At 41.1% G+C, this 12,292-nt stretch overlaps 1 protein-coding gene and 1 pseudogene across 1 annotated transcript; one reads left to right on the plus strand and one right to left on the minus strand.

Moving 5' to 3' along the window:
- Positions 1–6: 6 nt before the first annotated feature.
- Positions 7–11,755, plus strand: dclre1a (DNA cross-link repair 1A (PSO2 homolog, S. cerevisiae)). The gene is made up of 9 exons (XM_046376354.1): positions 7–706; positions 1,836–3,215; positions 3,309–3,442; positions 4,847–4,965; positions 5,430–5,573; positions 5,781–5,926; positions 7,833–7,987; positions 8,736–8,877; positions 10,921–11,755. The coding sequence occupies exons 1-9, from the start codon at positions 280–282 to the stop codon at positions 11,085–11,087; spliced, it is 2,814 nt and encodes a 937-aa protein (XP_046232310.1). The 5' UTR covers positions 7–279; the 3' UTR covers positions 11,088–11,755.
- On the minus strand, positions 10,152–10,269 carry LOC124053302 (annotated as a pseudogene).
- Positions 11,756–12,292: the final 537 nt, after the last annotated feature.

Below are 12,292 nucleotides of genomic sequence, written 5' to 3' on the forward strand. Positions count from 1 at the left end.
CGTACTGTGGCGGTAAGCGCTAACGCGTCTTTGCTAAACACGGTGTGTTGTTATGTAGCTGTAGAAGAAATGATGCTACCTTAATTTAGTGACTCGCAATTATGAGAAACTGTTTTCGCAGTAGTCGGATGTACAGTAGTCTTTAATTTACTGTAACGTTTTTTTTTACTTTTGACAACAGCGGTATGTTGTCATACTTCAGTCCCTGTGTTGTAATAACGAGGGTTTTGAGGAGGTCGTTGGGTAACGTTAGGGACGTTTGCATTTCTTGTTGTCCAAATGTCACAAAAGGACGACTCTGAAAACGACATTTGGGAGTATAAACCCCTCGAGAAGAAAAAGAAACGGCACGAATCACCGTCGGGGGTGCAGGCGGTGACTAAAAGAAGATGCACTTCGAGAAAATACTCCAAGAGAGACACTTCTTTTCCAGTGAAGTCACCTGACAGCACAGTGAAGACAGCTGAAAGTGGGGATTGTACTGTTGTTAATATACCGGTACACGGACAAACCGGTTTAGAGGCACATACGTTAACATCCTCAAAGTCAGCTCCTAATGACACAGTGCAAACAGACAATGGTGCTGAGGGACCATCCTCTGGAGACTTTTGTCCTATGTGTCAGATGCCCTTTTCCATTTTGGTGGTACAGAGTCAAAGATGGCATGTTGCTGAATGTCTTGACACCCCCAGGGACACATGCAAAGGTACAGACATCGGTGCTTCTTCATGTGCTTCATCTGTAAAATCACTGCAACACTAAAAAACAAAAGCTTCTCTTCATCAAATATGTGCTTATTGATCTATGGTCCTCTTTAACACACCTGGCGTCCTGTATTCAGGTGCACACATGCTGTCTTTTTCAGCTTTTCTAAAGGTTTTATTCACCGTAGTTTAGTCATTCTATAATCCTTAAAGAAAAACTCTAGTAACTTGGAACTGTTCCTCCATAACGATGGGAAACTGAGAAGAGAGAAATTAAAAAAAATAAATAAATGGACAAAAGCAATGAGCTGAAACATGCAGAGTTTCAGTCTGAACTCCAAAAACATCAGATTTTACATAATGCAACCTGATAGCATCATGCTGTGTTTCTGTCCTACGGGATGAGAAAGATTCCCATATTATCTTCTTGTGAGCATCCGTGTCGTCTGACAGCTCAAAAAGGTTATATGATTTCAGCGTTGGTTGTGTGATGATTAAAAATAATGTAGATTGACACATACATAGCATACGTACATAGCACTAAATTCATTAAAATTGTGTTTAATCACTGTCAATTGTAGACTTTGTCAGTTCTGAGGTATCCATGTGTCTTTGCCTTTCTGATATGTGTGTGTTATCAGCCTCCAAGCTGAATACATTGGCACTTTCAGGAAAATCTGAGTTTACCAGTCATGATTACAACTTAATTGTTATTTACAAGTTGGAAACTGGTAATTATGGTAATTCCCTCATGACAAGAACATCAGATTCTCCCTGACTGGCCACAAATGCCCATGTCTTTCAAAGTCCACGCCCCCGGTTTGGAAGACAGGCTTTTTGTTCAAAATTTGAAGTCTCAAGCCCAGATCGAGAAACCGTGACAACTTAATCAGTGTTATTTTCTTTAGAAAGCTCCCTCGAGAGCAGACCACCAACTTTATGCAATTAGATCAATATTACTTTTTGTTAATTGTAAACTGATGTGCAAAATCAGTGTAGTGCTCATTTGAAAAAGGCACCTCTACATGTATTGAACAACTGTACTGACATAACAGATTTTGTATCAGGAGCTTTTGAATTCAAAAGGTTGTATACCATGCTCTGATAAGCCTAATTGTTGTGTTCACACAGAATGTCCACATGGCCTCCACTGCTCTTCCACTATTCCAAACCATTACAAGAAGTTTAACCACACACTACTGGCCCACAGCAGAGCAGTCAATGACACAGCCCTACTCAATCTGTCCCAACAAGTAGGAACCAGTGGAAACCCCAGCCTCAGTGTTTTCCCAGGACTGAGCAACAGTGAGGTGGATGCCACCATTTTGGACCCTTCCCAGGACAGTCTTTCTGCCTCATCCAATTGTTGTGCCTCCCCCCACAGCAATCACAGTGGAACACCTCCATCTAAACCTACAACTGGCCTTCTGTTTCTACGCTCACCTGGCCCAGAGGACTTTAAGAAAAAAAAAGGCTGGTCATCTACTAAAACCCAAAAGTCTATCAGTGCTTCCCAGGAAAGTAGAACAGAGCTTTCATCCACTCCTGTCCAGACAGAGAGTGGAAGACAAGCTTGTGAAGGTTTACTTAAAAGCGAACCTTCCCCTGACAACGATGATTCAATATCCTATTCTCCTCTTTCTGAGTTCCCTGCAGAGACTGAAGTCAAAAATAGTGAGTGTAGAGAAGCCCTTTTTAATAATGATGCATCTGAAAATGACTCCATGTTGCTTTTCAGTGACAGTTTCTCAAGTGAAGATGAGCTCCTCACTGAATTTATAGATAATTTGGAAACTAATAATGTGCAGGTAAATGAGCCTGCTTCAGTAAACACCCAGCTGCAGTCAGTTACCTCAGGACCGCCCACCAATCAGCTAGCTGCCTCCGCAGTTGCTGAAAACGGAACTGATTCCACAGGTGAAAAACAAGGTCACGTTGCCATTGCTCCGTCTAAGATTAACATTCAGTCTCCACAAAGTATTGTTTTAGAACGTCTGAGAGAAACTCTTCTAAGCTCAGATAGATATTCTTTAGAAAACTTGAACAATAGTATTCAATCAGAGCAACCTCACACAACTTCTCCAGTGCCTTCATCACAAACCTCCTTTATCCAAAGATCTCAAACCATGCCGTGTCAGAAAGCCCAGACAGGACAGGCCTCTTGTCTGAAGCAGATGGACATTGGGGTGTTTTTTGGCTTCAAACCGTTAAAAAACAAGGAGAAAGAGACTGAGAAGGCTGAGAGCGGACCAAATTTCAACACCACCTCTATTACAACAGTTGGTGATGATACAAGAAGGCAGAGACGGCCCAGGAAGGAGAGGCAAAGACAAAGTAAAGGTGGTGCAACTGCAGATACCTCACAAGCCACTGCAGATAATAGTAATGTAGGAGATGCTCAGGGAGGAGCAGGGAAAGGCAGGAACAGAGGATGGAGAAGAAGGTGGAACAGAGTAAACGATGATGGAGAAGTAGAATTACCACGCTGTCCTTTCTACAAAAAGATTCCAGGTCAGTGACTGTTTATCACATTACTGCACAAACTTGGAGGTTAATTATTGGTTGTTTCGTTATAAAAGATACTTTTATCTAATTTTTGCTCAGGTACAAAGTTTGTCATAGATGCCTTTCGGTACGGAGAGATTGAGGGCATCAGTGCCTACTTCCTCACACATTTCCATTCAGACCACTACGGAGGGTTGACCAAGAATTCCACATTTCCAATCTACTGTAACAGAGTAAGTCTAGTGTGAAATATGTTTGACTTGTGGTATTATTTGATTCCTTTAGTTGGTGCTCATGCTACACATCATACCTTTTGCCTGTTATGGTGGTTATACTGGTTGGGTTGTGCATCTGTTAGCCATATGGTAAGCTACAACACTGTATTTTGAAGTAGGAGGCAATTCCTATATTATATTAATATTGTATGACTTGATCTGTGGTTTTTACCCAACATTTCATTTTTGTCCAGTGCTGAAACTGTCTCCCATGAAACGTAAAAGTCTTACAGGTGAGGAAAGGAATATGGTGCCAGTTCAGATAATACTGCAGTTTTGTGTGGTAAATGACTGGCACTTTCCCCTCTAAAGGCCCATTGAACACTATGCAAGAGATAAATTCTTTTTAATATGCTAGAGACATTCTTTTTTTCCCCAAAAATGTTATTTCTTTGCACTTCATTAAAAAGCTTCCCGACTGCTCTCTTCCACAGAATGCATAGATCCGTTTGCTCTCTTGCTGCATTGCATTGACTGCATTGTAATGAAAAATTAAGCATGAATTTGGAAGCTATGAATACTAATTTGCCAGTGGCTCTTGGAGTTGATTGAAATTTGAAGACCTTTGTGGGGGTTTTTGTTTGTTTGTTTGTTTTTATTTTTCAACAGTTATGAAAAACATTTCGTATTCAGGAAATTTAGATTGTGTCTCAGTCTTCTATAACATTATCATTATGTAAATGATCCAGCCAATTACTGAGTGAGTGAGTGAATTATGCATTAAATTGAATAAGTTAAGGTACATAATCAAACAAGTATACATTTTTAAATGAGATTTTGTATTACCTCTTTCAATGTCACACTATAAGACATATGTATAGTACATTTTCTGTTTATCTTAGTGTGTACATACCTTTATGTATAATCATAGCAGCCCAGTAGAAAGTATATTTAGATTAAAATATAAGGCTGAGGAGGAGAGGTTCGCCTGTCAAATGGGTCATAATTTATCACAGTGGAGTGTGTGTGTTCTCTCAGGATTACAACTAAAAAGAGAGTCACAAGGACTGATCGGAACTCCTTCGGGGTTTTGTTTATTTGGTAGGTCACAGAAATTCTACTTGGACATTAGGTGGGTCATAGCCCAGAAAAGTTTGATCGTAACCACTGAGGAAATTTGATAAGATTTCAAGAGTGTTGTGGGTGAATTACTCAATGAACAGCAACAGAAGCTGAGATCATTTTCAACATGATCTTTTAGTAGATGTTATCCTGCAGACTTTAAGTTCTAGACATGTTTCACTGTATATGTATGATGACTTAACATTTTTTTTATTTATTATTCGCTGCTGCTGCTTCACTGCATGTAGGTAAGCCCTAAAGAACTATGTTGACTGACTGACAGCTGTGTCTCCTTTTCAGATTACAGGAAACCTGGTCAAGAGCAAACTGAAGGTGGCAGAGCAGTACATCCACATCCTCCCCATGAACACCCAGGTCACAGTGGAGGGAGTCAAGGTCATCCTCCTGGATGCCAATCAGTGAGTCATCACCAGACGTCTATCAATGACGGCCACCGAGTAGAGATCAGTTACTGAAGATGTGGCTGTTTGGTGGCTTTTCAACAGACTCTTTTAAAGGCAGGCGTTTTAAAGGAGGAAACTGACTGAAGACTGAATTTCAGCTGAATGTCTGAATTTTACTTTTATATGGCTCCAAACTCACACACTAGATTATTTTTTCACTGAGAAATACTAATAGCCATTTCTTCAGTCAGCTGCTTTGTGAAGTTTAAAGTATCACTAACTTAAACTTCGCTGAATTCAAGACTAATTATACCAACAGTTGTGGTCGCTACTCTATAATCTAAATTAATATGTATACCTACACTGTGGACCACATTTCCCTTGACAGTCAATGCCTCTAAGAAAATGCTAGTTCATCACACAGCGAGTGCTTCCTTCATATGCCCAACTTCCTCTCTTGTCCGTGTCTGTTCTTTCAGTTGTCCAGGAGCTGCCATGCTGCTGTTCTTCCTGCCTGATGGACAGACGGTCCTCCACACTGGAGACTTCAGAGCTGATCCCTCAATGGAGACCTACCCTGAGTTACTCAGCTGCAGGGTGCAGACTCTCTACCTGGACACCACGTTAGTACCCGTCTGTTTCCTCTCGTATACACAGAGTGAGGTTACTGAACGACCAAAACAGAGGTCCGCAGCCATATTGCGCTGCCGCCAGCTGTCTGTGTGACCTTTTTGTGTGGTTGCCATAAATATGACTCTTCTCAGCCAGTGTGGATCAATATTGGCTGAATCATGTACAGATTTCTAATGTAAGCTCTCATATCTTTCTAGCTACTGCAGCCCTGAGTACACCTTCCCCAGACAGCAAGAGGTCATCAGTTTTGCAGCCAGCACAGCCTTTGAAATAGTGACGCTCCACCCACGTACTCTCGTGGTGTGTGGATCCTATTCTGTAGGGAAAGAGAAGGTCTTCCTGGGTGAGTGTTTCATCAAAATTATACTTTACACATCTGTGTGGCTATGTGGCATCACTTTTGTCGTGACAGTCGTGGGCAGTCGTGGATCAGCGGTTAGGGTGTCGGACCCGTAACCGGTGGATCGCTGGTTCGATTCCCCGTCCCGGTGTCCATGCCTGAGGTACCCTTGAGCAAGGTACCTAACCCCCACTGCTCCCCGGGCGCTGCACGCGGTCGCCCACTGCCCCGGGTTTGCTGTGTGTGTGCACGTCACTTGGGTGGGTTAAATGCAGAGAACAAATTTCGTTGGAGTGAGTTCCCTCCAATGACAAGATATGTCACTTTCCTTTCCTTTCCTTAGACATGGCAAACCTGGCATGATTTACAACAAATTATTCCATAGTGATCTGGTTTTATAAAGGAAGTACCCTTTTACCTGCTAGTTTTTCACATGAAAGGGATAAGAAATAGTGAAATTATATTTTGTCCTTGGGTTTTCAGCATATCTTCAGTTTTTTGTCCAACTTTTTTCATGTTACCATCCATGTGTTCACAGAATTAGTCCCATATCGATGCAACTTGTATTATAGACCAATATCTTAAAGATAGGATATGTAATATTTCAGCATTACTATGTCTAGACCTTTGTGATGTGTTTTGTTGAGTTAGATCTCGAATAATCTCAAAATGTTCCTGACAATGTTCAAATGTAGCGAAATACATCATTTTATTAAAGGTTTGGTTTTCTGCAGTTAAAACTTCCAGAAGAGAGTCAGATAGTCTGGAAGGGAATCTGCTACGTAATGTAATGTGAATTAAACTTTGAAACATTATCTTGTCCGTGAACATCTCTGCCTGAGCAGCATCAGATAGATTTTCATCGGCAAACGTGGTTATTAAGCAACAACTCCCCCGGTGCCACTATCATCGAACAATAGCTTTCATTGTTTTGTTTGAGTGACCCCTAGCTGCAGAAACGACAAACTGTGCGTTGAATACCAGAAGGATGCATCACCTGCAAAGATCAGAGTGGCTTAAACCAAAGTAATGGGAGTATTAACAAACTTCTCTGTTGTTGCTTAGGGGCTCCCATTTGGCCAGTGTGACAAAAAAACTGCCTGTGGGGTTGATAGTAGTCTGATTACCAGACATGTCAATAAATGAAATGTATATTTTTTCTTTTTGATGGATAATTATATATTACTGCAAATGGCAGGAGAATTTATTCATTACCAGCAACACTATCTGTCGGACACAAAGTAAATGTGTTTCTGAACCTACAAGAAAGATAAGTGGATTTTTTTTTCTGTAGCCCTCTATCAGTACCTGACCCTTTGTCCTATTGAAAGGTCATGGGAGATTCTGTATTTTGTATTGAAGTGGGCGCGGTGTGGAGAATGGGTGGATTAGTCTGTTTTGAGAAGCCACTCAGTGTGTGTTTGTCCTCATATGCAGGCAAACAGTCCTCTGGTGACTCATGATTGATGCTCTGTTCCACTTTGTTGTAGTGAAGCAATCAAGCCACATGCATTCATTCTGTAATCACCTTTGATTCAATAAGCTTTGCATGAAATTGGAATGGGAGGGTGAGGATGGATTCAGTTGACTGCACTCAGACACTTTGTTCCTTTTTTTTTTTTTTTATTCCACAAGAGTATATGTTTAAAAGGTAGTGAATGCGATTCAGATATATCCAGATTGTTTTTGCTCATTAATTAAAGGTCAATCAGCAGTTCAAAGTTTGTACAGTGTGTCGGTGTTTGTTAAAATACTTACTAAAGTGATTTGGAGCAACTTAATTATGAAATAAAATGTAGAAATTGTTGGGTGGGAGGGGACTGTACTTGCAGTATTAAACCATATATATGCTGTCTGAATTGCTCAGGTTCCTTTTTCTTACACAGACCTTATTTTGCTTCATTCACAGCACTGGCTGAGGTCCTTGGGTCTAAAGTGGGCCTCTCTAGGGACAAATACAACACCATGCTCTGTCTGGAGTCAGAGCAAGTCAGACAACGTATAACCACTGACTGGAAAGCAGCCCGGGTCCATGTGCTGCCCATGATGCAGCTCACCTTCAAAGTGGGTGCCGTAGTCTCCTGTTTCATTGAAATGTCCATTTCACCTGATCTGAAAAGAGCAGATGAAGGAGAAACATAATTATTTCTCAAATGTTCTGCAGACGTTTTTGAGACAGACAAGGCCTGTTCCAGATTATTTCATTCTAGTTTATTTTGTGCAAACACATCTTTTATTCTGCTTATTGTTTGTTTGCATGCAAGTACTTAGGACAGGAGTTTAATTGATTAGGAAATGCTAATTATAATGCCCAAGCACACCATCTCTCAAGAGGACTAAAACGTTTAAATTTGCCATCTGTACAACCACAGATAAGCCTCAGACTTGGTGTAATTTAGGCATCACCAGGCACTGAAAGGCTTATGGATGCAGTTTGGGTTTGCAGTGAGACTTTGAGCAATTTGAGTCACTTTGAAATGGATGGATAAAACCATGTTTTAAGTTAAATGTTTGCATGATCCTGATAGTAAATTGGATATAACTTCCTAAGGGGTTTGTTTCTGTCAGTTCATACGATGTTGATGAAAGCTCAAAACCACAAAGTAACAGTGAAACTTGGGTTTAGTTAGAAGTAAGAAGGTCTGCATCTTCCCAGCGTTGCTAGTAAATTGTCAAATCTTATCAGCTGATGTAAAGTAAATTTATCAATAGGTTTTTGAAGAGAGTTTTATGTACATCTTTGGTACCTTAACTTTTCCTAAACTCGTGTTCTCACTTCCACTTCTCCTTGTCACCCTCATCTTGTCTCCAGAAACTGCAGGATTACTTGGCACATTTCTCGAGCCAGTATGATCAGCTGGTAGCCTTCAAGCCCACAGGCTGGACTTTTAGCCAGCAGGTGGAATCAGTTGAAGATATTCAGCCTCAGATCAGTGGCAACATCTCCATCTATGGTACGCATTCTTTTTTAAAAAAAATATTTTAGTACAGTTATTTGCCAGGAGGAATAACTAACATACTGTACATTCACATGAGAGCAGAGAAAACCACGAGTCCTCTGCTATAAGGCAGACTCGTATCAGCTTGCCACACTCTGATAAGATGTGATCGCAAGAGCAGCATTTTTTGTCCTGACGAAAATGTGATTCTTATCGTGTTGTTCTATTTGGCCTGCAGCTCCCTCTTTTGACAACAACAGATCATGGCTCAGTTACTTCAGCTCAGTGTCCAAAGGCGACATTAACAAGAGATTTCAGGTTCTTGTGTCACCACTGCTGCCCAGCATTAAATTCCAGTGCTGAAATGGGTCATGGCTTGATTTTGCAAATGCAGATTTAACTACTACACAAATCTGTAATAGAATGAAATAATGAAGTGATGACCTTTTTATATAAAAGGTCAAAGGTCGACTTTGCTTTGACATTTTAATGTTCTGCAAACACATTTTTCTGTCTGTTATTATGTAGTTCAGGAACAGAAGGGCGGATTGTGACCGTATTTCACATTTAATCAGATACTGAACTGGTGACTCCAATCTTCTGTGCTCACCTTCAAACTGTGATAATTGTAAAGGTCTTCTGTCCATGTGTTTCTATGCAAAGCGACACTTCTAGTTTCCTTCTGTCCTTTGTTCCATGTTCTTGATAGGTCCATCAACACCATTGGCCATCTGGCCTGTAATTGACCATCACAAGCTAGAGGCTGCTGCGATTCCCATTCGGTTACAATTTCTTCGTCCTCAGCAGTTTGTGTGTCAGTCAGGCGGAAGCAATTCTCTCTCTCTCTCTCTCTCTCTCTCTCTCTCTCTCTCTCTCTCTCTCTCTCTCTCTCTCTCTCTCTCTCTCTCTCTCTCTCTCTCTCTCTCCAGCTATATGCTAGTACTGCCCCTAATAGAAGAATAAGAATCAGCTTTATTGACAGTATATATATTTTTACATACACACACTGAATTCATCTTCTGCATTTGACCCATCCTTAGTTGAACACACACATGCAACACCCAGCAAATTACATGCAGTGAAACACACACAGGAGCAGTGGGCAGCATCAAGCACCCGGGGAGCATATTGGGGGGGTTAAGTGCCTTGCTCAAGGGCACATCAGTCGGCTAATGGAGGGGGGAGGGCATTTTTCGAAATTAATCACTCCACCACACCCAAATTTTTCCTGCCCATCCAGTGGGGGAATCAAACCAGCTTCTCCAACCTCTAGGCCACGGCTGCCTCCAAGCTTATGGCACCTGGTATTCCCAGGCGGTCACCCATCCAAGTACTAACCAGGCCTGACCCTACTTAGCTTCCGAGATCAGACGAGATCAGGCGTGTTCAGGGTGGTATGTTCTCTGCATGTGGGAGTATTGACTGTAAACTTCAGTAGTCTTAGTTTCAGCTAGAAACTAGCTCTTCTAGGTCTGTTTTATTTATTTATTTCTATTTTGTTACTTTTTGAACATAGATAAACAAAAAAAGAAGCAGCGGCACACACTAAACCTGCAGAGGGGTGAACGGAGAACAAACTAGAGGCAGCAGCTTTCTGCAGTGATCCCAAGATGCCTTCCTATTCTCATCTTGAAAACAAAGAAAAGGATTGATTTGGTAGTTGTAATGTTTCAGCATCTGAAATCTGACTGGCCCTGTGGCTCACTCTGGTCCCCCTTGTAAGAATGCCTTGCTTCTTGTCAGATTGACTCCCCATACTTCAAGACATCTGGTTCCCTGACAAGTTTTTACCTCGAACCAAGTCTCCCGAGCGGGTAGGGGTAGGTGGGTGGGGTGGGTGGGGGGGGAGTGAAAGTGAAGCTCTTGTCTGGAAAGTGCCTCTGGTTCAGTTCTAAACCACTACTGGCCTCTTTCTCTTGTCTCTTTAATAGATTGAAAACCGAGATAATTACACAGCCGACACTCAAGAACCCTTTGAGGAAAAGCTAAAAGCAAAGCATGAGTTTTCTTCAGGCTTATGAGTCACGATGATGACAAACCCTTCTGTTTTCCTGACAGGAATTCCGTACAGCGAACACAGCAGCTTTCTGGAGATGAAGCGTTTTGTCCAGTGGCTTCAGCCCCTCAAGATCATTGCTACAGTCAACAACGGCAGCTGGGCTAGCAGGAAGGCTATGGAGAAGTGCTTCAGTGAGTGGCTCACAGAAGCTAAAGCTAAACGGTAACTTATTTATCAGTAAGTATCAGTCAGTATCAGTCTCTGCATTTGGCCTCTCTGTCGTTTGTTGGCATTAAGAACGAAACCAGTTAATTCTTAGTGCTTCAAATGCAGTATGAACGTGGGGAACAAATACTTGAACACTACTCATTTTAGTACTTCTGTTTAAGATGCTTGCCTCGGACTACAGAGCGCATAACTTTAGAGTTTCAGTGCTGTTCAGTGTTGTAATGGTAGCAGGTGAACATCCATGATTTTTAAAAAAGGTTGAATATACACTGTTGAATTTCTGTGAAAGGTTCTGCTTTTATCCACAGTGGGCTGAAGTAAAATAAGTGACATTTCTGCCAGCTGTTTGTGTGTTGTGAGGTCTGACTTGATTGATGTTTTAAACCTGTGTCATCTAGAAGTATGATACCCTGGAGCTGAATTAACTGCATGTGTCTACTGTCTGATGTCTACTTTGTTTGTGAACATTATATTGCAAATGCTGCTCTGAAATTGTGCAATTATCTGTTTTTTTGTGTAATCTAAATTTTTATCCTGAAAAAAAACATTTAAACATTCTTTTGCCACCTTTTTATGCAACAATAACCTTTATTTACTTGTCAATACAAATCATTCTCAATGGAGTTCAAGATGAGTATTATTTTCTATTAAAATTTGCAAACTTGACACGATATCTTGGTTTTACTCGCTGCTCTAAATTTCTCTGCTACTCTACATCAAATAGCATTTCTGCCAATCAAATCAGTACAGATGGAGTTGCACAACCACATTGCTGTCTCTTCAGGTGAATATGCTGTTAAGGATAAGTGCCACTATTGCCTAGTGGCTTTGAAAATGTTAACCCATCAGGAAGGATGCACTGCCAGATCTTTCAGCAGTTTATCTCAGAGGCAGCAGAGACATGCGGTGCAGGGATGGAGTTTTCTGAAGCTTTGTCTTTGTAAAACCGGCTTTTCACTCGTGTCAAGATTCAACATTGAAGAGATTTGCTATTTTACTGTAGATTCCCACAGGATGCCCCATGGTGTGTATTCAGTGATGTCAGTGCAGTATTTTTTTAATTTTCTAATCATTAGATTTTCACATTTAACACCTGAGGAAAAGGACCATAGGAACTGCTTCTATAACTGAATGTACTTGTAAGTTTCCATTGCTTGTGACCACATAAGTCTTAGCATAGCTGTGTTGATGCTAGAAAAGCTT

This window comes from Scatophagus argus, chromosome 21 (assembly GCF_020382885.2).
Source record: "Scatophagus argus isolate fScaArg1 chromosome 21, fScaArg1.pri, whole genome shotgun sequence".
Classification (NCBI taxonomy): domain Eukaryota; kingdom Metazoa; phylum Chordata; class Actinopteri; family Scatophagidae; genus Scatophagus; species Scatophagus argus.

Excerpts from the sequence above, each read along its gene's own strand:
- dclre1a (XM_046376354.1), top strand. The coding sequence starts at position 280 with ATGTCACAAAAGGACGACTCTGAAAACGACATTTGGGAGTATAAACCC. Across the intron at positions 4,966-5,429 it reads ATCCTCCTGGATGCCAATCA|TTGTCCAGGAGCTGCCATGC; the intron begins GTGAGTCATCAC and ends CTGTTCTTTCAG. Across the intron at positions 7,988-8,735 it reads TGATGCAGCTCACCTTCAAA|AAACTGCAGGATTACTTGGC; the intron begins GTGGGTGCCGTA and ends TCTTGTCTCCAG.